General features: G+C 55.7%; 10 protein-coding genes across 10 annotated transcripts; 7 read left to right on the top strand and 3 right to left on the bottom strand.

Moving 5' to 3' along the window:
- Window positions 1–2,038: 2,038 nt before the first annotated feature.
- Window positions 2,039–4,259, top strand: B0H18DRAFT_1086505 (kinase-like domain-containing protein; the record flags this gene model as incomplete). The annotated part of the gene is made up of 7 exons (XM_048032052.1): window positions 2,039–2,464; window positions 2,525–2,711; window positions 2,764–2,908; window positions 2,971–3,059; window positions 3,119–3,197; window positions 3,263–3,428; window positions 3,483–4,259. The coding sequence occupies 7 exons, from the start codon at window positions 2,039–2,041 to the stop codon at window positions 4,257–4,259; spliced, it is 1,869 nt and encodes a 622-aa protein (XP_047889965.1).
- A 920-nt stretch (window positions 4,260–5,179) lies between these two features.
- B0H18DRAFT_936858 (acetolactate synthase) lies at window positions 5,180–6,875 on the bottom strand (the record flags this gene model as incomplete). The annotated part of the gene is made up of 4 exons (XM_048041808.1): window positions 6,551–6,875; window positions 6,292–6,487; window positions 5,346–5,802; window positions 5,180–5,283 (listed from the first exon to the last, which is right to left on the bottom strand). Exons 1-4 carry the CDS (start codon window positions 6,844–6,846, stop codon window positions 5,180–5,182), a joined length of 1,053 nt encoding a protein of 350 aa, XP_047889964.1. The 5' UTR covers window positions 6,847–6,875.
- A 290-nt stretch (window positions 6,876–7,165) lies between these two features.
- On the bottom strand, window positions 7,166–8,884 carry B0H18DRAFT_617273 (uncharacterized protein). The gene is made up of 7 exons (XM_048038799.1): window positions 8,814–8,884; window positions 8,487–8,746; window positions 8,142–8,425; window positions 7,957–8,090; window positions 7,751–7,904; window positions 7,590–7,690; window positions 7,166–7,524 (listed from the first exon to the last, which is right to left on the bottom strand). The coding sequence occupies exons 2-7, from the start codon at window positions 8,731–8,733 to the stop codon at window positions 7,236–7,238; spliced, it is 1,209 nt and encodes a 402-aa protein (XP_047889963.1). The 5' UTR covers window positions 8,734–8,746; window positions 8,814–8,884; the 3' UTR covers window positions 7,166–7,235.
- A 3,217-nt stretch (window positions 8,885–12,101) lies between these two features.
- Window positions 12,102–12,433, top strand: B0H18DRAFT_1122184 (uncharacterized protein; the record flags this gene model as incomplete). The annotated part of the gene is made up of 3 exons (XM_048034469.1): window positions 12,102–12,108; window positions 12,164–12,280; window positions 12,333–12,433. The coding sequence occupies 3 exons, from the start codon at window positions 12,102–12,104 to the stop codon at window positions 12,431–12,433; spliced, it is 225 nt and encodes a 74-aa protein (XP_047889962.1).
- Window positions 12,434–15,332: 2,899 nt separating this feature from the next.
- On the bottom strand, window positions 15,333–16,798 carry B0H18DRAFT_957264 (uncharacterized protein; the record flags this gene model as incomplete). The annotated part of the gene is made up of 3 exons (XM_048042559.1): window positions 15,333–15,947; window positions 16,003–16,532; window positions 16,669–16,798. 3 exons carry the CDS (start codon window positions 16,796–16,798, stop codon window positions 15,333–15,335), a joined length of 1,275 nt encoding a protein of 424 aa, XP_047889961.1.
- A 740-nt stretch (window positions 16,799–17,538) lies between these two features.
- B0H18DRAFT_1122182 (uncharacterized protein) lies at window positions 17,539–17,973 on the top strand (the record flags this gene model as incomplete). Its single annotated transcript, XM_048034468.1, has 2 exons — window positions 17,539–17,644; window positions 17,699–17,973. The coding sequence occupies 2 exons, from the start codon at window positions 17,539–17,541 to the stop codon at window positions 17,971–17,973; spliced, it is 381 nt and encodes a 126-aa protein (XP_047889960.1).
- A 382-nt stretch (window positions 17,974–18,355) lies between these two features.
- Window positions 18,356–18,727, top strand: B0H18DRAFT_1122181 (uncharacterized protein; the record flags this gene model as incomplete). The annotated part of the gene is made up of 2 exons (XM_048034467.1): window positions 18,356–18,479; window positions 18,555–18,727. The coding sequence occupies 2 exons, from the start codon at window positions 18,356–18,358 to the stop codon at window positions 18,725–18,727; spliced, it is 297 nt and encodes a 98-aa protein (XP_047889959.1).
- A 281-nt stretch (window positions 18,728–19,008) lies between these two features.
- Window positions 19,009–20,393, top strand: B0H18DRAFT_617130 (uncharacterized protein). The gene is made up of 4 exons (XM_048038798.1): window positions 19,009–19,344; window positions 19,399–19,741; window positions 19,796–19,911; window positions 19,988–20,393. Exons 1-4 carry the CDS (start codon window positions 19,290–19,292, stop codon window positions 20,167–20,169), a joined length of 696 nt encoding a protein of 231 aa, XP_047889958.1. The 5' UTR covers window positions 19,009–19,289; the 3' UTR covers window positions 20,170–20,393.
- Window positions 20,394–21,319: 926 nt separating this feature from the next.
- B0H18DRAFT_1025880 (uncharacterized protein) lies at window positions 21,320–23,140 on the top strand. Its single transcript, XM_048029777.1, has 9 exons — window positions 21,320–21,505; window positions 21,569–21,590; window positions 21,622–21,701; window positions 21,724–21,775; window positions 21,817–21,975; window positions 22,028–22,146; window positions 22,203–22,344; window positions 22,403–22,489; window positions 22,621–23,140. The coding sequence occupies exons 1-9, from the start codon at window positions 21,366–21,368 to the stop codon at window positions 22,876–22,878; spliced, it is 1,059 nt and encodes a 352-aa protein (XP_047889957.1). The 5' UTR covers window positions 21,320–21,365; the 3' UTR covers window positions 22,879–23,140.
- Window positions 23,141–23,447: 307 nt separating this feature from the next.
- On the top strand, window positions 23,448–25,688 carry B0H18DRAFT_1096002 (uncharacterized protein; the record flags this gene model as incomplete). Its single annotated transcript, XM_048032435.1, has 8 exons — window positions 23,448–23,534; window positions 23,591–24,016; window positions 24,069–24,477; window positions 24,546–24,664; window positions 24,716–24,857; window positions 24,918–25,004; window positions 25,071–25,373; window positions 25,583–25,688. The coding sequence occupies exons 2-8, from the start codon at window positions 23,874–23,876 to the stop codon at window positions 25,685–25,687; spliced, it is 1,308 nt and encodes a 435-aa protein (XP_047889956.1). The 5' UTR covers window positions 23,448–23,534; window positions 23,591–23,873.
- Window positions 25,689–25,692: the final 4 nt, after the last annotated feature.

Below are 25,692 nucleotides of genomic sequence, written 5' to 3'. Positions count from 1 at the left end.
ACTAGACGCGACTTTCCGCTCACAATTTGCTCACAATGGAGTGAACTCGCAGTTCGTAAGAATGTGGCAAATGAGCGCTTAGGTCGTTCAACATGTTCTATATATGGAAACTCGGTGCTTCCTGGCCACACCAAAACACCATTGCTCGCGCGCAATGGTTCACACACATAGGTGGGCGCAACTATTTATATTCTAGGATCAGGTTACGAGAGAAGCATATGAAAGCCTATGACTAACGTTTCCGACCATCTCAGTACTTCAATCGGTGCAGCACTATGATTCAACGGGAGTGGCCCAATTTGTCCTTCAACCGAGTTTCAGCTCGTAAGTTTCGTCGCTGTTGTCAGTCCACATGCTCCGAGGGTGCACGCAGCGTCTCCGTAGTCACTAGTCAGCCTCGTTGCCGACTGTGTGCCGCGCCTCGGTCGCGCCCCATAATGTGGCTGGTCAGCTGAAGAGCAGAGTGACTGCGTTGGGGATCACGCTCAAGACTCCGTCGGAGCAACCCGATCTATTACGGTATTCAGAGACCCTGTGCATTAGAGAGTGCTGTCTAGCAATCATCATGCGTCATGACCAAGACGAGTACACACGCATGCGAGACCGCGGAACACAAAATGCGTCATGGACATACCGAAGCGCTTTACTTCCACCGAACGAACGGCACCCTGGGAGGGTGATGGTAATCATGGATATGATTAGATGTGTACTATATTCTGAACGATCCTTAGGTTAGACTACACACCGAGTATGGTAGAAGGAGGGGAAGGGCTTGAGTTTAAGACGGCGGTAGTATTTCTGTTGCAGTCCGTTGGACCGCAAGGCAGTGTCCATACCTTGAACTGTGCTTACATATGCGAACGTTGGCATCGCTGAGGGCGAAAAGCTTATTCAAACGCGCGTAGCCGCATATGGGGACCCACCACGCCACTAGATTTAGGGCACCAGGTCTTCACAAACGTGCTGACCCTTCCGATAGTCCAACCTCGTCCGGATGAGGATAAAGACCCCTTCCAATTGGGGTACTTACCAGGAAGCGACGTGATGGAAGAGGCGGACACGGGCGAGCCTATCATGCATTGCTCCCAGTGTTCCGCACGATGCGGGTCGTGTTTGTGGGGCCCCACAGCAGACCCCCACATGAAGGGCGATTCATCAGCTATATTTGACGCGTCCTGCGTGCTGGTCGCACGACGTCGGGGAGGATATATCACATTCAGTCATAAGACTACCCAGACGAACGCGGACTTGTGGCGGTGTGCAAAGGGGTCAGAACCATTTCTGGGCGTAGATTGCCGCACCGAGTGGGAACTCCCAAGTACAGCTCCGGTTGACGGAGTGGTTGTCCATTGCGAGACGCAGACGGCGCGTCATATGCAAAAAGAGGTGACGGACGACGGACATGACGCACCTCCGCTGTATGGAGAGCATTACGGCAAACCGACCACGCGCGGTAGTACCCGAGGAGAGCATCTGCACATGATGTGCGCGTCCAGGACTACCAGTGACCGCGGCGCCGGGCCACTGATGTGAATTGGCAGCGCGGCGGCTGGAACTTTGACGGCGACCACCTGGACAACACAGAGTGCTCCCAGGCGCACACAGGACCGAGCCGTCCTTCTCACACAGCCTGGTGCGGGCTGCGCTCAGGCTCCGCTGCGGCGTCAGAAGCGAGGCCCGGTGCGCAGCGTCGGGGAGGACAATGGAGACGCGAGCTGCGATACGGACGGATGCTCCCTGGTGGCGGCGGCGAGCTCCAGGAGGCGATGGGAGGAGGCAAGCCGGCGGCCACCGCCAGCCACCGCCACTCGCCGCGTGCTATCGCGCGGGTTCTGGGCCACCGGAGCGGAGTGTGAATAATGCGGGGACGCGCCTTGGGCGATTGACGTCGATTCAGGCGGCGACAACATCACCCGGGCCTGGACCACCGCGGCCGGGTTGGACTTAATTCGCAACATATCCGAAACTTATTCTTCTCTCCCTCCTCCTTGCCCGGCCGTCCTGTCGCTCTCCTCTCCTTCTCTTCTCCCATCCGCGCATGCTCAAGATCCAGGTCTCGTCCCCGTCGCCCGAGACGTCCTCGCTCCAGACCACCCCGACCCTCGCGGACCTCAGCAGAAATGCTTCCGTCATATCCTCCAGCAGCTCCTCCAGCTCGACCTCCGACCTGACCCTCCAGACTCCAGTACGGCCACGGCCCCTGCGCACATTCTCGTCCCCGCGCACGGCAGTGCGCTCGCGGAGCCCCCAGTCGCCAAGTACACCGCGCTCGTCGCGACCGCCCGCATACCTAGCGCGTGAACTCGGCCTCTCGGACGAGCGAGATGACGGGGCCTCGGAGTTGCGGCCGCCGCCCTCGCGGAACCGCTCCCAGTCGCGCAATAGCTCCGTGAACGGCCGCGTCGCGACGACCGCGGATGACTTTGAGTTTGGGCGGGTGCTTGGGGAGGGTTCATATTCGACGGTGCGTTCGTCTAGGCTCTACACATGTTCGGGAGTGCTAATGTGTGCCACTACGTAACAGGTGATGCTCGCGAGACACAGGACGACCCAGCAGGAGTATGCAATAAAGATACTCGATAAGGGCCATCTCAGGCGCAACGGCAAGCTGCCCACTGCGCTGGCAGAGAAGAACACGCTCGTCAGGCTCGGTGCGGGACACCCGGGCATCGTGCGCTTACACTGGGCGTTCCAGGATGAGTGGAGTCTTTGTAAGTGCACGCGTGCATGCGGGCTAATTTTGCGGCTGATGGTGTCTCGCAGATTTCGTGCTGGATCTCGCGAGGAACGGGGAGCTGCAGTCGCGAATATCACGCATGGGCTCGCTCTCGACAGAATGCGCGCGGGTATATGCTGCGCAAATTGTAGACGCACTGGGGTATATGCACTCGAAGGGCGTCATCCACCGGTGAGCGGGCTGTGCGCGACACTGGCGGCGGTGGGCAGCACACTGACTCTCGCGCCGCACAGGGACCTCAAACCCGAGAATCTGCTATTGGACGACGCGTTCCGGATCAAGATCACGGATTTTGGCACCGGCAAGATTCTCGACTCCGGAGGTCGGTCCTTGCCGCAGGCATCTTCCGGCATAGCTTGACAGCAGCTGATTGGCTTACAGGCGAGCGCACAAAGACTTTTGTGGGCACGGCACAATATGTATCTCCGGAGTTGCTCGAGGACAGCGAGACTAGCAAAAGGTGCGCCGTGATTATCGCAGTCGATGCGTATCCGATGGCTTATCTTTATGTCAATGTGGTCACAGCTCCGACTTCTGGGCCCTGGGTTGCATTGTCTACCAAATGATCTCTGGCCGCTTTGCATTCCAGGGGCTCTCTGAGTACCTGACATGGCAAAAGATCAAGAAGCTCGAGTACACTTTCCCTGAAGGCTTCGATGAGCATGCACAGGATCTGGTACAGAAACTACTCGTACGTTGTTTATGAACATTTCGATGGGGTGGCTGAACTGAGCCGCGAGGTTAGGTCCGCGATCCGGCCCACCGCCTCGGCGCTGGTCATTCTGGAAGCAGTACCGACATGCAGGCGCTCAGGGAGCACCCGTTTTTCGCCTCCATCAACTGGGGCACGCTCTGGACAGAACCGGTCCCGCCCCTCGAGCCTGGACTCATCAAGAAAGACCCTCCACCAGCAACCAATGGTAGTAAGTGGGACGACGTCGGTGCATCTTGGGACGCCCTCGTGGGCGATAGCGACCCAGAGGACGGCATCAGCTGGGCGTCGGATACAGAAGGCCAGGATTTTTTTGCCCCGCAGGAGGCAGAAGCACCGAATGGGTATGCCTATTACGAAGATGTCGGGCCTATGGGAGAACTGCGTCCATACGCGTTTCCGCCGGCCGACGGCCACAGTACCAACAATGCAAACCTTGCGAGTTCGTCTTCGGCGGCGCCTGGTACTGGGAAAGACGAGGGGCCCTCGGTCCGTTTCGCGGATATCCCGAAGGCGGGCTCGGTCCTCACGGCGGGCGACAGCAGAACAGCGCCGGCGAATGGCGTGGGCCCCTCGCATGACGTCCCGTCGGTCGTGAAGGCACATCCAATTGACGTGCCAGCGCCCAAGGGGGCGGTCGTGGACAGTTATTCGACGGGCTCCGCGACCAGTTCGTCGGACGGCAGTCCGATCGAGCAGCTCGGTGCGGCGCTGGAGGCCGCTGGGATTGACAGAGGCCGGAACCGCGCGCAGACGCCTATCCAGGGGAACCGCGCGCCGCCGCCGCCGCCGGTGGATTCGGAATGGTGAGTTCCAGACCGACGTAGCGAGCCCGTGGCGCTGGGTGAAATAACGCGTTCGGTGTCTGTTTGTTTGTGCAGGACGTCGTTACTGCTCCCGCACGAGAGCGTGCTGTTCAACACGACCGTGGAGGCGAGCGCGCCCAGGCGACGTGGAAGCCGGTTACTCGCCATGGCGGTGACGCCGCGGCGGTTGAAGACGAGGGAGCTTATTCTCACAACACACCGGCTGCTGTGCTTAAAGCGTAAGATCGGGCGCGCGGTGCAAGTTCGGACGGAATTATTTATGACTCCTTCGTCGGAGAAGGAGAAGGATGGCCGTCATATCATCTCGGGCATCGAGCCAAAGGGCGAGCGCGAGTTTGTCGTCATGACGGTCAGTCGTCTCGCACTCTTTCCTCACATTGGTTATACTTACGTCGTCCTGTTGCCAATACAGGCCACCAAGTCACATTGTTTCCTTGCTGAGAGTCCATCCATGGCTAGCATGTGGATTCGCAAAATTCAGGAAGCGTTCGAGACCCACGCGCCCGCAGCAGGCGGCGCGCGGACTGCTTCCACCTCACGTACACGGACGTGAACCCGACTGTGTGTTTGTTGTACCCGTGTGCGTTGTACGCTTTTGATCTCGCCGCTTGGGATGGGACGTTGTTCGATCGGACCGCGCACTTCATATTTATGTACCTCTTTTTATCGCTCCGCTATACTTGCATCTGTATATTGTATTGATAGCACACATCCGCACTTACGCTCGCTCGCTCTTCCCCATCCACGCAACCTGCATAGTCCCACGCCGGGGCCGCTGCTCCAGGCTCCCGGTCGTATTAATCGGAGCACACAGATACACGCTAAATTGAGGGTAGTTGAAGTTGATATACTTTTGTTACATTCCCGCAGAATGTGGACGCTTCGCCGTGTGAACTAGGAGTATCAACCCGGTGGGAGAAGGCTCATGTCGACCCCCTTAACATCATCCGCGTCATCGCTGTCCTCGGGCGCCCTCGCGATGGGCGTACGAGGCATGACCATGAGACCTGCGGAAGCGTGGGCACCAGTCAGAACAACGCGTCCTCCTCCGGCAGCCAGACACACATACCTGTGCGGGCGGCCTCGAGGACGCCAAACGGCTTGAGAAGCGCGAGGAAGGCCTCGACGCGCTTGGTCTTGCCGGACATTTCGACGATGACACTGTTCTCGCTCACGTCGACGATGCGCCCGCCGAACTGCTGGGAGAGCACGGAGACGGCGTTGAGGTTGTCGCTCCGGAGGTGCAGCGCCTGCGTCGGCGTGAGCGGTGTGGGCGCGTGGGCGTCCGCGTCCGGGTGCGCGCCGCGCTCGAAGCTCTGCGCGAGCGCCATCTCGCGCTCGAGCTTCGACTCCGCGTCGGCGGTGGAAGTGGACGGGGTGAGGTGGCGATGCCGCGGGTCGTGCGTGGGCCCGCCTTGGAGCTGCTCTTCGACGTACTCTGGCCCGAGGATGGAGACCTTGACGAGGAGCAGCTCGCGCTCGATGCAGTGGGTATCCGTGTAGTCGAGCACTGCCCATACCGGTACCTGAGCGAGGAGATAGGTCAGGATGAATCATGCCGTTTGAACGTGACGAAAATGTAAATTGACTGTTGTCATGCGCAGGCCCATGCAGTCGGGTTCAAGGTAAAAAAAACAATGTGACAGGAACGAGCACTTGCTCGGTCCAAACCTACCAACAGTAGAAGCTGGCACCAAGCCTTCACATGTCATTGGGGTGACCTTAAGTGGAGCATCAACGCCTGCAACGACACTTGTTCAGATTGAGGGATGCCTTCACCCTCCCGCAGAGGATGTTCGCGGGCGCAGGTCTGTCGCCCGAGCGTCCAAATGTCGAGCATCCAGCAAGTCAGCTTCCAACTTGAATGATCTGGGTGGAAAATACATGCACCGGCTTTCTGACGATGAACGGTACGTCGGAGGCAAGAGCGAAAGAAAAAAAAATAGGTTCCCTTCCATTTGCAATGGACCGCACAAGAACTATGGGCAGATGACCGAGAAGGAAACCGGACTCACCAAGTCTTCTAGCTGTCTCCTTGCCTGCTCAATAACACCATCCTGACCCCGGAGTACAATGCACATGCGACTCAGGTCCCGGATCTCGGTACGACAGACGACTAAGGAGTCGATGTTGAAGCCTCTCCCGGCGAGAATGCCCGATACACGGGATAAGACACCGGGTTCGTTCTGGACCAGGCAGTTCAGAACATGCCTGTACCACACGCATGTGTCAGTGTCGACATGTGTAATTAGGATTGTCTTGGAGCAGACGCACTTTTTAAATGGTTGCAGGCTAGGCGGGGGCGTGTTGTAGAGGATGTTCGTCACTGCCTCTTCTGCAGACCTTGAGCGGACGTCCATGGCTGGAAGAGGCGGCGGTCTGTGCTGTAGCGTCGTCCGCCGCTTGTAATCCAGTGCTGAGGTCGAATCGTCAACGGGAGGCGGTGGTTTCGGTGCTGAGTCGCCGGAGTCTGCATACCGTCTGCATGCTGATACACAGATATGGCGGGAGCGTGATACGAGCCCTGTCGCGATGCGCCTGCGGGCGACGCTGGCGAGAAGGCTCTCCATGGCGAGATGAGAGTCTGCTGGCCTGTCAGAACCAGGCAACCTCAGTCTGAGTCGGCGCGAGTCAAGTACTACGGTCACGTGTACTGTGTAGACGCGCTTGGGCGCTATTTGTCGCGTAGCTCCGATTCTCGGGCTCTATCCATGGCAACACCACCTAGCCCCGTACGAACAGGTCAATCAAACTTAGGGTAAAAGCACGATATGTCACATCGTTTCATACTGGAGAGCCATGAATAGACGAAGCCAGGTCAGGAGATGCGCCTCAAGCCAGGGGCTACTATGCTCTTGTCTACCTGAGCAGGCCGTCTGCAACGCTGGCCGCCGCTCTTACACAACTTCGATAACAAATGACATAACCGCGCGGCGCCGGACGGTCGATGATCCCCGTGCTATTTCTTTCTGTTGAGAGGTCTGTTGTATGTATGGCCGCACGATGAGAATGTCAACTCGCGGCTTCCATCGACACAACGCGGGCACCGGCGTAGCTCGTCCTTTGACGCTGTTGAAGACTGAATCTTCGTGGCCATGGTGAGCAACAGAGTCGACATCACATTCTGGCTATGGGGTAAATGGCCTTGAGCCATAACGGCCATCCATCCGGGCATCGAGGCCATGACGTCCGAGATCTGCATACTGTCGCACAGGAAGTCCACTTGAATTTGCTGAACCTCGGGATATCTGGCATCACCGTATGCACTAGTCAGTGTATCATAGAGGAAGCATGACCAACAAGCCGTAGTCACCTGGAAGTGAACGTTGAGAATAGCTCTTTGAGTATGTTGTCCGTACTGAGTCCCGACCGTATCTGTTTGAGAGCCATTCCTTGAAGGTCTTCGAGACCGTACTACTCAGCCTTAGAGTCAACCAATGCTTAACATGCAGATGAAAATGAAAAGAAAAAAACCTTGTCTGCAAGGCGGTACATCGACTTCGGCGAGCACGCAACAGAAGAAGTTCTGTTCTGACTACCATGATCGCCTGGCGGAGATGCTGAGCTTGACCGCAGCGGGGAAAATTCAATGCTTCCCGTGTAGATGTAAGCGATGAGAGCGATCCATCTTGTAAGTTTTGTCAGCTGCCGAAAAGAGAGGTGCACTACGGTAAACACACGTTTTATGCGCCATATCTTTGACGACGACGGTCCGACCTGTACATGGTCCGTAGGGGCATGAGGCCGAAGCCGAAGCCGAAGCTGCCTGAGCTTCTCGAGGGCCGACGGTGCGTAGATTCTGAGTGTGTTGATGCTGCACACGAAGTCAATTGATTGTACATTGGGATTACGGACAACAGCGCACATCCGTGATCTCACCAATATCGCCGTCACCACTGACAGTGATCCCGTTGCTTTCGACATTCTCTGACTGCACTGACTGCACTGACTGCACTGGCTGCACTGACTGCGGAGTGGCAGTGACAGAAACCACATGGTCTGCCGCATTGTCTACCGACTCATCGTCTTCAGTATCGTCAAGATCGCTGTCTGTTTCATAACCGTATTCGTCCATGGACACTTCTTGCCCGGAGGGAGGTTCGCCATCGAAGCTTGTCGACATGCTTTCAGCAAAACCACCAGTAAGCACTACGAACAATGATCAGCCGCACACATCCATGGGATACGACCGCACAAGTCTTGCACGTACTATTGTCGAATACATCCGATGCCCTCCGAAATAGCATGCTGTTCGCATATACGGCTCGCAAGTCTGTAACGTACCCAGCGCGCGAGCGGCGGGACGGAAGGTAGAACCTGGTGTCTACGAAGCTACCGGTCGCAATCGATGAGAGCAATGCTGAGCGAATGGCATCTTCTCTCGACGACTTGCGGTCCATATCCTGTCTGGACCCAGCAGGCGATATCGATGCCACGGCAGAATCAAGGTCGGGCATATCTGTCTAGACCCTGGTGTTGCGAGGAGGAGAACAACCGAGTCAGTTATGCTAGGTAGAGCTGACAAGCTCAGTCTCACCTCGTTATGCAACGCCGCACGCATGAGGCCGAGACACGAGGCTTGGATTCTAGCGCTGACATGCAGCGATGGTATCTGTGTGCAGTCAGCTCTGGAGTCTTGCGTACGGATAGCTCACCCAAATAGCTCACCCGAATAGTTCCTCTCCGTCCATTCGGGCACCCCGTGCAAGTCCGATGATCCACTTGACAAGCTGTTGGCTCCGTATAGCACTATCTCCCGACGGTCAGCAAAACGCGGTCAAAACCCTCTGCATGACTGCTCAGATATCTCCGCGTCCGAATCAGCAATGATGCAAGGGTGATAGTGGTGTGTACATCCTAATCACGCGAGCGATAATGATTGACCTTCTCCAGCCTGAGGAGTGGAGCTGACATCATATCGAGCGAACTCGAAGGGACAACAGAGCGTCCTCAGATGACTCCGTACTAGTAGCCACTGGTCCAGACGAAGACATCGCAGGAAAAAAAGACGCCAAACTCGAGTGGGCCCAGAGCATGGCTGTAGCCTGTCAGACCGTCTGTAAGTGGATACACGAAGTAGCACATTGACGACCTCACCGCTGTGTGTTCCGCGAAGCTCGGTGTTGTAGGTGAGCATGTCAATTCGTCGGTCGAGTGGTAGCTGGCATGCTGTAAAGTGGTCTCAATGTGCGGCGCATGTTAACCTAAGCTTGTCCGAGTCAGTTGCGTCTGTCTGCGCAAATCGAGACCGCACTGGTGACCTAGGGACCAGAATGCGTCGACGGACGACGAACGAAGCTAACGGAGTATATCAGAGGTGAATATCTACCGGCCACAAGACAGATGAGCTGGCGCCGACGCGGTTATAGGAACGTCGTATTCACTTGTAGCCTGAGGTTGCGAAGATTTGACCGGTCCACCATTATTGGCATTGGTGTCATCATCCAATTTCTGGACTTATCCCTGGATCAGTGGAGCCGGATACTAGATTCTTCGGTGTAGTGGGATCATGTACTGGTCAAAGCAAAGATGAAGGCGGAATTCGTTGTGTTGGCCAGTACTAGGCTGGAAATATCACGTGCGTCAACCGATGAACACGGCTGCATGATGATGTAGTCTTCTTGCCAGGTCTTGCCACGATTTTGCCAGCACATACTTAACGGTGGCTTCTGAGTCCATGCGTTTACTTCGAGTTCTTGAAGCAGGCGTTTGTTGACATGATAGGCGGCTGCGGGCCTGCCGATGACGGTCAGCACTCGGTAAGCTCTTGTTCATAGCGGCATGAGGAACGTTCGGACAAACCTAGGCCTGAATTGACCTCGTTGGGCTCATAGGTCCGTTACTGTCGTCTGATCATATATGGCTATGCATTGACTACGATCGGACTGCCTTCTATATTGTATGGCAATTAAGCATGCATCCGATGCGGACTCAGCGCTTGGCTTGATACCTGTCTGCCAGGCGCCCTCAGCTCCAAGCGTCTTCAATCACATAACTGGCCAATAACTGGCAGTCTCAGACAACGAATCGGCATACCGCAGACAAATGTCGAGCAAGAGGAAGCACCATATGCACATAGGCGTGCGCTGTCGTCAGAGGAGTTTTTTGCACTATCGTCGAAGTCAAACGTTGTCCTTATTGCGATTTACAGACACCTTGTATATTGCATGTGATTGTTACGGATTCGAAACGGATTGGTACGAGAACATGGACCAAATGTCGCAGTGCGGTAGATTTTGAAGATCGTTTTGTGAGTATCATTATTGACCGCGCCTCTTAATCGGTGTTGTGCGGTTTTTCTCCACGAGCGTAGCGCTCTGAGTTCCCAAACCGCACAACATGATGGGTGACATTCGCCGCGGCGACCTCCCATACTCGAGGGCCTCCAGCAATGATCCTGCGCCGCATGGAGGAGAATTGGAGCATGCGTTTCGCTTGTAACCAATCCGGCTGACACCCGCTCTCAGTTGATAAAACCTTGGACATGACGGGCTCCCATTATTCGTTTTTTTTGCCTGGCTGCGGAATTCAGAAGCATTGCCCACCCAAATCACAAGGCCTTCGTGACCCCGCGGCTGTCTTGGCAAATAGACTCGGTGCCCTTCACCTCCGAGGCAGCGGCATATGTCAAACCAGACAATAGCGGGGCCTCGAGGCAACGTTTTGTCAAGCCCAGCCCTTCGCACCCAAGAGAGCAGATAGGGCCGATCTGCTATTGCACCGCAATGGCTCTTGTGCCGGTTGTATGCGGTGTTTTTGCCGTTTGATCCGGTGTTGCTCTTTCTGTGGGCAGCGTGCTGGAGCCTGGCTAGTGATTGCACGCACTCCCTAGCTGCAGTTGTGGCTTTGGTCGCGAGCAGCGACTTTGTAGGCGGAACGCAACGGTTGCGCCAGCCGAAAAATTGTCGCGATGTCGCGTCTGTGTACACATGTGTGTGTGCTAGTCGTGTGAGTTTCCTTGCGCGGCTGATGCGACCACAGTGACTTCACGTCCCTACGGCGCCGTAGAGAAGACATGGGGACACACAAACGTCGCAGGAAGATAGAAAACGAAGCTCGGGTCCGATTCTTGAAGAGGTGGATTCCCTGTCTGTTTTCTCGTTTCGGTGGTAGAGTCACCTCCATTCACGTCTGTCCTCGCAGCTACAGGCGCAGACCATGGTCCGGTGTTGGGCGCCCAAGCCGCTATCTGTTTGAGACGAGTCCAGAAGAGACTACGCATGGGACGTATGGATGAAATTTTGGCACTGTGACGCAGTCCTCTGTGGTATGATGGCCGCACACTCGCGGCAAGCTAGCACGCACTGATTCACTCTGACTCACCAGCTTGCGAGTCGCGCTGACCGCCACTGGCCCTCAACTGCCCACGGACGGCAGCCCTGCGGCGGCGGTGGAGGGCTGTCGTCACCGCTTAGCTGGAAGGCTTCGGCGCACTTCAACGCGCAGGAAGAAGTGTGCTGCCCGTAGCATCCCCGTAAGGTGCGCCAGACCATTGTGGGCAGTGTAATGGTCCTGACGGCGTCAGGACCTGATGGCCTCATCTGATTAGACATCCATTCCTGGTGACCTTTCCGTACAACGTCTCCGGTCTCCATTCTAAGATCGGGAGAGCTTTTGAATTTTATTGTGTGTCTCCTCGAACTTGAGGCGATGGGGTAGGATGTCATTCGAGGCGCTGCACCAAGGCCATAGATGCGAGGAGCTCGGTGATGAGGCAAACAGGCGGCTTCTCTCTGTCTTTTAAGAGCCGTAGTTGTACGGTCCTGCAAGCAAGTCGTCTCTAGTCCCCGTCTTCAAAAAAGCAAAGAAATCCCTTAGTTTTGCCATGTCTGGTGAGTCCGTCTTGCTTCCTCATCGAATTCAGTCCTACTGACATGCTCGACCTAGAATACCGCCTAAGGCTGAACAACTACCTACAGGCCAACCCAGCCGTAGGCCCATTAACACGTCAGGAAAGTTCTGAAGGCCCCTCCAGCAATGCCACATGGACTGTTGTAGCTTTCCGTAAGTGCTGGTTCTTCCGAAGACTGCTGCTGCAACTGAGAATCGTTTCTAGTCAAGGGGGTAGAGTATGGCAGAGGGGTGGCGCGGACCAAAGCAGAGGCTACAGAGATCGCTGCCGAGCGGGTATTAACTGAACTCAACGTGCCGCATTAGGTACGTCACATAGTGTCTCGACACTGCACTGTTAAACTCAAGGCTGTCATTTTAGATACTCATCCCAAAGCTGAACTGGTTGGCCCTTGCACCCATTAGCAGCGCTCTGCTCAAAGCTTTCTGTATAAAGTTCTCTCTCACGCAACACAACAGTTTATTGAAAGACGGCTACTTGTCTCCCCAGAGTCTATCGTTGGAGCAGCGATGTTGTATACTATATAGACTAATGGAGATAAACAAAGCCTCCTGCTCATCTTGACTTTGAACAGTGTGGCATGCGTCGCAGCAGAAGGGCGCTGTGTTCTGTGTGGTAAGTACCTGTTCCTTGCCGCGAAACAGAGAACGATCATTGTTCCCCGGTCAGTGGACACAAAGCGCACGACTTTGCCCGCACGTACGTGTGGGTGAGTGGATGGATGGCTTCCGTTGCCATTAGCACTGGCTACCGCAAGACAGATCGCAACAGACGGTACACCATCTGCCTATGCACGGCAGCCATGGCCGAGGCACTCTAAGCCAGAAAAAGTAGCGGTGCGTACGGGTGATATCGCCGCCACTAGGCCAGCTCCCACAAGCGGGTGGGGAGGTGGCTTAAGGCTCCAGAGTTTGATTATGCGGTGCGCGCGCCAAAAGAAGGCGGACAGTCGGTGCGGCTATGTCGACCGACAGAAGACACTTTGTCTGGCGTCAGGTTGACCGAATACTGACCGGCCATGAACTGTTTACGACCAGAGAAATCTCGGAGTGGACCTGAAGCTTACCGGAAATGCAGCAATGACCGAGTAGCGAAGGAGGACACAGTTGGATCTGTGATGATTGCGAAGGGACGTGATACCGGTTTCAAGAGTAATGGAAAGACATTACTTTTGTTTCATATTTTGGGCCCCGAGTGAGCAAAGTAGGGGTCCTGTTCTCCGTGGTTCATTAGACGCACATGCTGCCAGTGGATGCGCTACACTGCGGTCGAATAACTTATGTTTCTCGAAGGTTGTAGGAAAATGACTGTTCCGTGATGTCACTGAGTGTCTCGTCTCCAATTGTCGTCAATCACTGGCACGCCCCTGCTTGCCACGGTGGTACGATGTGATATTCCTCTAAATATAACAGTAAGTAGGAGAATCGCAATAACACAGACATCTAGCTAACATTCTCGTCCGTTCCGAGAGATTGACGGTGAGTGTGTATGGGATATTATGAGGTGACTTCGCCCCCTCCTCCGAGTCCTCGACCGTTGTGTCCAGCCCTGACTCCTGACAATTGTTGTAAATCAACAAGCGCTGAAAGCCTACGGGTGAAACCCAATGTAGATACTCACAATGACCTTATTGAATTATGCGGCCAGGAGACGTTCTCAGAGTTGATGAGCCTGATCTACACGACACTCCCTCGTTGGAACTTGAAGTGACAGCCTGAGAACGGTGGTGCGTTTGACACGATCATACCAACCACGTGATTTGTGATCGAATATTTATCTCCCAAGAAGGAAGGCGTTCAACCTCCTCCTTTCTCTGCACTCACGAATCCAAGTCTCACAAACGACTACGCTTTCCAAATCTTTATTGCTCACCATTTAGGAAGCTCTCCGCAGGGATCAGCGAGGAGGACTTTCTCGGTGCTGGTCACCGAGTTTCCGAAGACTCCGATGCGGCTCGGACCGTCTGTGGTGCGAATGTCGATGATCATGCTGCCCCGTCGAATGCAATGATCTCCCGCAAGTGAGACACCGACGTTCCCCGATATCTAGAACCTCCGTCAGGCCCTGGGACGGTGGACCGGCACAATCAGCGGGCTGCGGGCCTCGTCCACTCAAGCTGGTCGGCACAAGGTCGGCATTGCCTCCCTTCACGACACTACAGCCACTTACATCCAGCCCGCTCAAGCAGCAATCTCTCCTCAAGGCGAGACACCGACTCGACACAGAGGCCATGCCGCATCGCGTACTGCGCCCGCTCTACCCCACAACACTGCAGATTACCTTTCCGATCATGCATCGACCGACGACGGTGTTCGGCATCAGATCACAGCATCCATACCGAACCCGTCAGGTATCGCAGATCCCGTCATATGTCGGGCATGCGATGCGACGTCGGGGACCTCGGACCACGCGCCCGAGATGATGCTCCGGGCGGTTGCCCACGGACCACCACCTCTCGGACGTACTGACCTACGCGGCACAGGTACACTGGCATCGCGCGCTTTACTCAGGGCTGGTGGCGGTACGGCATTGTACTAGATTGCACTGGTGGACCGCCTCGGGCGCGCGTGGACCCTCGACGCATCTGGTCGAACGTTCCCGTCGTCTGATGGTTCAAATGCGTCTATCTTTTGCTTGGATCAGGCTTGGGTCGCGGATGTTGTTAAATGCATTCACGCTCACCGGGATACTGCAATTCACATGCATTCTTAGCATGATGAGTGACGCTGAAACTTCCATATTCGCCGGTGAGCACTCACGCCTAGTCACGGTTGCATACGATTGATTATTTTAATTCCGAATGTCTCGCGCTTCGGATCACTCAGGTTATTGTCATGTGCGACATACGGCATGCATGCGAGCTCCATCCGCTTTAGGTCGTTCGGAAGTTTCGACCGTAACGGCCGAGGTCGGCAACGAAAAACAAATTATGGTTGTGCGTGGCCGCATGTCTCAATCAAACCCACACACCTCAAGATCTCAACTTTTGTCAAACGCCTCAGACATTGTGGTCGAGCCAGGGTCGAGCGTACAAGTCTCAAGTTCCTCGAGCACGGCGGTACTACCACGCAGGCCTCATTCCTCCTATCCACGAGTCCTCCAATTGTCCCTGTGCCGCTATGTTCCAAAATCCACATCCTGGTAATCCTCCATCCTCCATGCATCGCACATGGCTCACCGGCGTTCCGCATCTGAGCCATCAGCTCACGACTTCTTCTGCTTTGCCTCCTCCTTTCCCTCCCCCGCGATCTTCTTCGCCTTGTCCGCCTTGTCTTGGAGGACCTTCAAAATGTCCTCGTATGTTTCGCCCATCAGCTTCTTTGCGTCATCGCCCTTGCTCTGCGCGATCTGTGTCAGAGCGTTGACATCCAAGTCTGGCACCTTCTTCAGCGCCTCCTCCCCACCCGGCATGCTCCGTATCCATTCCTGCAGAGACTGCAAGCCGCCCTCAGTCCCTTTCCCTCCGCTCTGCTTCGCTTCGTTCGCCTTCGCCTGCACGAAGTCCTTGAGCTCCTGCATCTTCTCTTTGTTCTTTGCTGCGTCGCCCTCTGCTGCCTCCTTTATGCGCGCAAGCACTTCTTGCGCGGCGCCGCCCTGCGAGACGCCGGCCGCCACGAACGCAGAAACGTTCTCCTCGACCAGCTTACGGATGTCGGGCAACTTATCGAGGTACGGTGTCGCCTCCTTCAGAGCCTTGTTCCAGGCGTCTTGGGAGGCACCGCCCGCGACGTTGCTTATCTCCGACACTTTGGACTGAACGAGGTCTTTTGCTTCATTCAGTTTGTCAGGACTGACTCCAGAGGAGAAAATCTTGAGAATCTGGATATATACGCGTTTCATGCTAGGGACTCGCTCTAGGTATGAACGTGCGTACCTGTCTTGTCGTCTCGTCATAAACTTTCTTCGCCTGGGGCCCGTTCTTCTCGGCCGCCTTCCTCAGTTCTTCATAACTCCCACCAATCTTCTCCTTGAGTTCAGGATGGCGCTCGCCAAGCTTCTGGATCGCGTCTTGGCCCGCCTTCTTGCCAATCTCCTCAAGCTGGCTCGTGCTCCGTCGGATCACCTCCACGACCTTCATTCCCGTTTGCGCGTTCACGCCGCTGTTATCGTCCTTCACGATCTGCTTCATCTCGTCGTAAGCCTGCTGCACGACTCGCTCGACCACCTCGCCGTGCGTCGTGCGGAGTTCGTCCAGCGTGTCGAATGTGGAGTCGACGTAGGCGGACGCGCCGGGGACGAGGCCCACGTAGGATTTGACGGTCTTGCGGAGGAACTCGATGGCCTCGTTCGGGTTCTTGGGGGCTTTCTCTGCGATGGTGCGCTTGGTGTCTTCAAAGTAGGCTTGCGCCTGCTTCGCTGCATTCACGGCGGTCTTGGCCCCGGAGAAATGGTACCATGTGTAGCCTATATGCGTGAAATGTCAGCGCAAACTGGTCGTAGTTCATGTCATGCGCTTCGTGGAACTCGCCTCCAAGCACGACGACCGCCCCACCGGCAACACCCGCCGCGATGTGCGAGCCGGCTGCGGATGTAGACTGACCGCTCGCTGTGGACTGGAACCTTTGGATGGTTCGCCGCCCTGCTACACGTCGCGCCGCAAGGTCTGGACGCGCTAGTGCATGCGGAACGACCTTGGAACGGCTGGATGCGAGACGAGTTGCTGACAGCATGGCTCGCGTTTGGTGTCGGTGGTCGCGTCGAGGAAGTTTGTGAAGAGTCGTGCGCACGTCTGTGTATATATACTGTACTGCCAGCACGCGTCCTGTTTACACGTCTTCGGACGCACTCCACGGCGCGTTCAGCGAGCGGACGCGTCACCGACGTCATGTGCTGGCACCGGCAACTCTCGTGACGGCGACGCGTCGATGACGTCGCGTGGCTTCTCCCAACCTGGGATGGCGAAGTGCTTGCTTTATTTGGCAGGTGTTGTGGTTCGCTTCAGCGGCGTCGAGCAGAAGACGTCTTTCGGTTCTGGTGCGGACATCGGGCTTCCCAGGATATGTCGACGTCGCACATCCCCGAGCGATCAAACGGTACGCGACATATAATTGTACTTATCTCTTAGTTAATTTCGTCCCTTCTTATCTTAGTACCTGCATCGTCCAGTGCCACGTCGCTGGGCTCGGTCGCGCACTCTAACCGCCAGCAGCGTCGTCATGTCGGAAAAGGAGTGTAGCCTGTGCAGGGGTCCGTTGTTTAGCTCGGAGGAACTCGACGCGAGCACGACATTCTTGTGTGGCCACATGTTCCACACAGGATGCGTAGCTAAGCTCCCTTGGCTCACATCGGTAGACTGCAGTGCGAAGTGCCCAATCTGCTCGTGAGTCCAGATGTATTCAGCAGTGTGGATTGTCTGACAGTGGTCACCGTGATCAATACTAGCTACATTGAGGCTACCGTCAAAATCGCGATGGCTGCGGGCGGTGCCCTTCTAGGTGCAGCTCTAGGTCCCACTCTCTTATCCATAGTGCTACAAGCTGTAGGGTCTGAGATCGCTATGATGAGCGGAGCGCCAGGTATGTGAGGCTTTTGGAGCTGGCGCCGCAAAGTTGACATCGTTGTGTTGATAGATGCCGTTGCGTCACTCTTGAAATCGGCACTGAAGAGCAACGCTGCTGGTCGGACTGTCACGGTGCCACGGTTCATCAAGGAGAACATCGAACGAACACTTAGAGTGAGGATGAAGTTCCTGCACAGGAAAGTGGTCAAAACGGAGAAAACTGTGCACGACCCTAGCCCTATCGGGGCGGCTTCCTCGACGTGCCAGCCGAATGCTCAGAAGAGGGCCGAGTTAGATGGTACTATTCGTAGTACACCCCCGATTCGCATACGGAGCAAGCTCTGAGCGACGCACACTTATCTCAAGCGTTTGTACAAACACTTCGAAGCTGCTCGCAGAGATTCTTAGAGGTCTCGGAGGTATGTAATGTGGCGGGCATGCTGTCCAGGACCATATATAAGGTTAACTTTGATGGCATAAGGTTCAGCACACGCGCCGCCTGCCGGCTTCAACGTTACTTACGTTGAACACTCACGGCGGGCGGTAGGCACTGCCCTATTTGATCCGGCCACCTCGCCTATGTACGTGTTATGATTTATCAAGCTCGACGTCCTCCGTCGCTGCTCCCAGTGGTCCTCGTCAACCGTCTCTCTCCAGGTCGTCTCCCGGCGATCATCAGTCCCGTCAAGTTTTGTTATCCAGAACACGCCCAGTCCACCAGTTGAATATGTCCTGGCTATTCGAAGTCGGAAAAGTCGTCGTATTCGGGGCAGCGGGCATGGCGCTCGCTCCTTTCGTCGCCGTACCCGCCCTAGGGCTCGCTGGCTTTGGTGCAGCCGGCCCCGTCGCAGGTGAGTGATCGTTCTTCTCGCGCCTGTTTGTTATGCCGGATGGACGCGTGCTGACTGACATCGTCTGAATCGCAGGCGGGTTCGCGGCAGGTCTACAAGCGACCTTAGGAAACGTAATTGCGGGCGGTTGGTTTGCGGGCGCACAAGCCGTTGCTATGGGCGGTGCCCTTCCCGCTGTCGGCTACGCGGGAGCTGGTACCATCGCTGCAGCTGCAGGGGCGGTGGGAGCATGGCTCGGTGTCATCTAAGGAGCGGCTCAGAGGTGGAGGGTGAGGTGGAGGCGTTGTCCGTTCTTGGCTACGTCGGGCCGGGTGCTGGCTGGTTGGTGTGAGACGGAGGAGGGGGCGACGTTTGATTGTACTGCCGGAATATCGGATGACCATGCTCGTTTCTCGTCAAGAGATTGGAGTGTCGTCCGGAATGTCGGCACTGGGCAGTCGATAAGAAGCAAGTAGCCTTCCCGTGCGAGCCAACCCATCTGCTAGCTGGTACGGAGTACAGCTGCGCAGCCTCCTGCTGCTTAAGAAAGTCGGTCAGCCGTGAGCAGCTGTTGATTGGGAGACATGGGCCATGTCCCGGCTCTCGCGATCAACCGCTTGCTTGTCTGTCGTTACGTCCAAGATCGCGGACCTACAAGGCTTTCCAGCTTCGGCCTTGAAAGCTTGACGTCCCGAATGAACACTGAGATACGGAGTTATTCTCAGCGCGCATAGCGCCACGCCCTGTTGCATACATGCGAGACGGGGACCCTGTGGGCGTGGTGCGTCTTCTCACCAACGTTCTTCCCCTGTTTCATCTACTTCACATCCTATGATGACAGGCTCGCGCCAGGCAGGGTTGCTAGACGTTTCTGCTGGGTGTTCTGGTAAGCGTATGGAGAACGACTGGTAAGGCTGGGCTGACGGAGATGAATGCGCAGGCTGTCGGATGACTTCCCTTGACCGGAATCTAGAACACGGCTTGAAGGTTGGCAACCTTGAGGCAAGGAAGTACACGAGGCCACGAACTTTGAAAGTGTGGTCCTATGCAGTATATATACGAACCGGTATCGCATCGCAGATACTCAGACAACCGCGTCTGCAAGAACCGCAACATCAACTCACGATGACCGAGGCTCCTGGCACATGCACTTCTTGCAACTTACCCCTACCAACAGATGCAGCCCAAGCTCAGGCCCAAGTAGCGTATTTTTCGTGTGGGCATGCATACCACCGTAATAGGTGCATAGCTGCAGATGCGGAGAAATGCCCGCGGTGCCAACTGTGGGTGCCTCCAGTTGTAGTCATTCAAGGACTGCATGTCGATTTGTGGCACAGAAATATGACGATAGGCCTAACGGTCGCCGGCGCAGCCATCGGTGTGCTACTCGCACCGGTTGTCGCTCCAGCAGCGCTAGGGCTAGTCGGATTCAGTGCGGCTGGGCCTGTCGCAGGTCAGTCGTCCGTTACCTGTCACGGTCAGATGCATTTGCGCTTGTGTACTTACCAGGGCTGTAATTCTCGTACTAGGTACTTTGGCTGCGGCAATTCAAGCTTCAATCGGCAACGTGGCGGCGGGCTCCCTCTTCGCAATATGCCAGAGCGTTGGTATGGGAGGCGCGCTGCCAGCTTTAGGATACGCTGCTGGTGCAGTGGCTGGGGCGGTCGCGGGGTGCTGCGGCTGCTGCCGCGGCAATAGACGACAACACTGAAGACCAGAAGATAGGCTGAAGAACCTGATGCCAATGGCAAAGGCCCCTAAATGTTGTTATATTATGGGGATGTAGCAGCCTCGGTTGCAACGGCCTCGATTTTCGTCATCACTGTGTAAATTAGGCACCGGTCTGTACTGGCCGGACTGGCTTGTGGTTCCCTCTCGTCAGGTATTCAAACAAGACAACTGCACGACACCTGTGTGTGATAGTCATTCAAGTGCTGCAGCAACAACTTCCGGATCTGGCGCCCTCGTCCAATGGCATTGGCTCGTGATAACATACTAGTAGGATACCCGGGGCATCATGATGATCAGGAGTCATGTAACAAGACGGGGTTTTCGAAAATGTCTACGCACACTATATATGTAATATATAGATCTCCATACACATGAACCATGTTCGCGAGTCGTGGTGAGTAGCTACTAGTACGCAGGGTTATGTGAACGAGAACGAGATGAATTCGACAGACTACGCTAATTTGCGGCGCTCATAGACGTCCTACCGACACGTGATTCATTCTTGAAACGGTTCGATATAAGCAGGCTCGAATTGGTCATTCAAGTATTCAAGCTTCAAAGCTTCAAGGTTGAAGTACCGGCCTATTCGTCTTCACTAGATATCGACTTCTGCTGCTTGGCCTGAGACCATAACGTGCTCAACTGCCAACAACGAGGTCAAAATTGCAGTACTGCGCACTTCGAGACGACAAGACAGAGTGTCATACGCACTGCCACTCAGGCTATTCAATCGCGAGCGACGGTCCGACACGGTCTCGGAGTCGGAGTCAAGTACGATGTAGCGCTCCCTCCATATGGGACCCAGTCCCTATGCCGACGGCGGAGGAAGAGGAAGCGGTTGGTGCCGCCGCGAACTGGGGCAACTCGGAAACATCATGCCTCCAGTTCAGGTTGTCCTTATTTGGTGCCCGGGATTGGGTATCCACCGCTCGGATGGGAAGAAAGCGGGCGAGTCTAAGGGCAACTCATTCTTCTGAATTGCATAGACCGTCCCGAGTGCGGGTTCACTCATCGCCTCCGGTGATGCTCCGTCGTGCGCTACCGGAGCATGATGCGGGATGACTGATGTACTCCCAACTTGAAGAATATATAACGTCCCACTATCTCAGCTACTTGCTGTAAGTACTCACCGATCATCGATCATCGATCATCCCTGGAGTCAATATCTTCCTTCGAATGGAGACCAAGACTAAAGTCATCATCGCCGGTGCAGGTATCGCAGGCCCTGTGCTTGCAGTCTTCCTCAAGCTCAAAGGATACGACCCAGTCGTTTATGAGAGGGTGGACGCTCTTGCCGATGTGGGCCTTGCTCTTTGGTATGTAACTGGTGTGATTTATTCGTCGTCTGAACGATGACAATGGTTTGTCTATCAATTCAGCATGCAACCAAATGGATTGCGCGTGCTTGCCTCATCCCCGGCTTCATGGCAAGCTAGTCGGGCAACCTCTGGAGAGGTTCAAACATGCTCCGTCTCGGCACGAAGAAAGAGTCCTGGTCGACGTGGACTACCCGTCACACCTCCCCGAGCGACAGGATACTCCATGATGGGCATCCGACGGCCGCTCTTAACCGCACGATCGTAGAGGTCGCAGAGAGCCACGGCATACGGATCGTGTTGGACATCAGCTCGTGTCGCTCAAGCAGGACGACGACAGCGTCGAGGTCACGTTCGAAAACGGCGTCGTCGATAAGGCGAGCTTCGTGGTCGGCTGCGACGGGCTGCATAGCAACACGCGTGTATGCTTATTTGGCCACGAATCCGCCAGCTACACAGGCCTCACACAAGTTAGTGCGGCAGTTGAACCTTTTGGACTCGTCCTCATTCGCACACCCACAGACTGGTGGTATCTCCCCGACGCCAGAGAGCCACAAGGGGCACCGCACCATGCTCAACGTATACGCTGACGGTGCGCACTTGATCGCGTTCCCGATGAACGACAAGCAGACGTCCTGGGCGTGAGATATCTGCGGGTCCGCATTCGTTGTGTAAGGGTAGCTGACGCGAGTTGCAGGATTACACGGCGAGAAGCCGAGGCTAGGGAGTCGTGGCGCTCCATTGATGACGAGCAGCAGAACCATTTCAAGGAGGGCCCGTGGTCTCAGTGGCCTTTCGGCGCCGGGGAACTCGTTCGCACAGCCGATCGGATTGTTAAGGTTTGTCTAGCAGTACTTCAGTCCACGATGACGCCCAAACTGACGTCGAACCCCACAGTATGGGCTCTACGACCGGCCAGAACTCCGGTCGTGGCACAAAGGTCGTGTCGTACTTCTCGGAGATGCTGCGCATCCCACGAGTCCGGTACGTTCTGTCCTTGCATTCCGGTGGAGCCTGGGCAGAACTCGAGCTAACTTGACTGCGATATAGCATCTCGGTCAGGGCGCCAGTCAAGCCTTCGAGGACATCTACCACCTCATACGTCTCTCACGAAGCACAACCCGTCCGCCGCGGCGCCTTCGGCGGAGCTTCTCAGCACGATCTTCTCAGAGTACGAGCAGCTCCGGATCGCGCGCACGTCTGAGCTCGTCAAGGGCGCGCGTAAACAGGGCGAGGTGCGCGTCGTTCAGGGCGAGGCGGCGTGCAAGGCGCGGGATGAGTCGCTGAAGGCAGTGTATGCGGATGAGGACTTCTTGCAGAACTGGCTGCAGCTCTTCAGGCACCCTTTCATTACGGGGGAGAGCGAGATATGATGAAGGGAGGCAATGATACATAGCCGCTGCTTGCGGCATCTCGGGTACGTGCTCGCCGGTTGTGTTTCATAATACACTGGGTATCCTTGCTTTCGACAAGCCCTACCCCGTACAGGTCTAGTTCACTCCCATATCTCAAGCTTGACGTACGCGTAGACCTCGGGGTTCGTGAGCATTGCTTAGCGCAGTATCATCGACGTCGTCTAGGAGGCTCCAAACGATATGAGCTTTCTCAAGAATATGTGCCAATGGGAATCCATCAATTCTCCCGAACGAGGGATCAAGGCAAACATTGAATGCAAACGGTGTGCACTTACTTGGGGTCGACCTCGCTGGCACAGGAATTTGATCTTGATGCATCTTGCGACTGCGACTGCGACAGAGATTCTACTAATATGAGATTGAGGTTAGCATGCGACTATGAGTCGCACTGCGTACTGCGCCGCGACGACTGATGGGGGATGGCAGCGAACGCTAAATAAACACAGTGCTAATAATAGCGACAGTGGTCGCAATCACGTGAAGCAAACACACAAAAAATGGTATATACATATATCCCCGTCCCTCTTATTATCGGGCAGGTACTATCGCGGCGGAGCTTGCGAGCCCCTGACCGTATGATCCAACAAGGGGATGCGGGCGCAGTGGGCATGCAGGTGCGAATGTGCGCCTAGGAGTGGACGGGATCACTCTCATAGACCTTGGCCACTAGTACCTCATTGGCATCTACGTACGACAGCGCCAGATTCCTCCATCTGTCCGCGAACTCGTTTCGGGTCGGCGCCACAGCGATGGACGTGTACTGTTGGCAGACTGCGAAAAGGAGCTGTGTGGAGTTCGGCAGGCCTTGCCTGCTAGCTAGCTGTCACCGATATGGACCGTACCAGTGGTTGCGCCGGGCGTGTACATGGTAGCAGCTGATTAGCACCGCACAGCATATAAGGCGGTCGGTGGCAGCATCTGGTCATCACAGTGTCACCTCACATTCACCCCTCATGTCTTCCACCAAGACAAAGGTTATCATCGCAGGCGCTGGCATTGCAGGCCCGATACTGGCCACATTCCTCAAACTCAAGGGATACGACCCGACTGTATACGAACGAGTCGATGCACTGACCGATGCTGGTCTTAGTCTCGTGTACGCATTCACGCTACCTCTCTTATACCAGATCCCTCACACATACTACCAGCCTGCAACCCAACGGCCTGCGTGTGTTGCACTATTCCAGGCTTCATGGAGAAGCTCATCGGACAGCCGATCCAGAAACTGCAACACGTATCTGTTCTTCCAGACGAGACTACTGTACTTGCAGATGTCGACATATCGCAAATGGCCGAACAGCGGGCTTCCCGGCAATCGGCGTCCGTCGTCCTGTATTCAATCGCACTATCGTCGAGGTCGCAGAGAGCCATGGCGTGAAGATCGTCTTTGGTCACCAGCTCGTGTCGCTCAAACAAGAGGCCGAAAGCGTGGAGGTCACCTTCGCGAATGGCGCTGTGGACAGTGCGAGTTTCGTCATTGGGTGCGATGGACTCCACAGCGATACGCGTATCTGCCTCTTCGGGAGCGAATCCGCCACCTTCACCGGCCTCACTCAGGTGTGTAATGAACATGAGTATATGCAAGAGATGTCCGACACTGAATGTCATGTTTGCCTGGCGTACAGACGGGCGGGATATCACCTACTCCTGAGGTCCTCAAGACCCATTCTGGCATAATCAATGTCTACGCAGATGGAGCACACTTGGTAGCATATCCCGTCAACGACAAGGAGACGTCCTGGGCGTAGGCACATGTCATCTTCCTATATACAGAGTCTCACCATACAGATTTCAGCATCACACGTCGTGAGCCAGAAGCCAAGGAGTCTTGGCGCTCGATTGACGAGGAGACGAGGAATCGGTTCACGGAAGGCCCCTGGTCTCAATGGCCCTTCGGTGCTGGGGAGCTCGTGACATCGTCCCACACCGTCATAAAGGTTCGTAGCATGAATCTTATTCAAGAAACTCGGCTGATCGGTGCGCATATATGCATTCAGTATGGTCTGTACGACAGACCAGCGCTCACATCGTGGCACAGCGGCCGCGTTGCCCTCTTGGGAGACGCTGCGCACCCAACTAGCCCGGTAGGTACATCGACTCGTGGACTCAAACCCGTCGATCTTGGTCTCACGTGGGGTTCCGACTCACAGCACCTCGGACAAGGCGCAAACCAGGCCTTCGAGGACATCTACCATCTCGTGCGTCTGCTCACGAAGCACAACCCCGCCGCAGCGCCGCCTTCCACAGAGCTTCTCGGCACCATCTTCTCCGAATACGAGCAGCTCCGCATCGCGCGCACGTCCGAGCTTGTCCAGGGCGCGCGCCGTCAGGGCGAGGCGCGCGTCGTGCAGGGCGTGGAGGCGTGTCGTGTGCGGAACGCGGCCGTCAAGGAGTTCTGGACGAACGAAGGATTCTTGAGCGGCCGCCTGGAGTTCTACGCGCACCCTTTACTGGTGAGAGCGAGATATGATGCAATACGCTGCGATTGTCTGCATGAGTACATGGTGTTGCATCAACTTGTGATTTCTTTGTCCGTCCTGATTTCCGGCACCTCAGATCTAGCTCTGCCAGCAGATGGCTGGATGTCAGTGTACTTGTCAACCGCCTGTGCGATCACCCGTTGCTTACTCCGCTGCTCGCGCATTTGAGCGTCCCTCGCTAGATGCTGAAACTGTATGCGCCGTACGGCGTAGCTCGCATTCATCGCCCGCACTTCGTGATGTGCGCGAGGCGCGAGACCGCTGTGCTCTTCGAAGACTTTGCCTGAGAATG

The sequence above is a fragment of the Fomitopsis serialis genome (assembly GCF_022376445.1).
Source record: "Fomitopsis serialis strain Sig1Antser10 chromosome Unknown B0H18scaffold_72, whole genome shotgun sequence".
NCBI classification, from domain to species: domain Eukaryota; kingdom Fungi; phylum Basidiomycota; class Agaricomycetes; order Polyporales; family Fomitopsidaceae; genus Fomitopsis; species Fomitopsis serialis.
The sequence above is the reverse complement of the archived record's forward strand: the minus strand, read 5'-3'. Positions and strand labels throughout refer to the sequence as shown.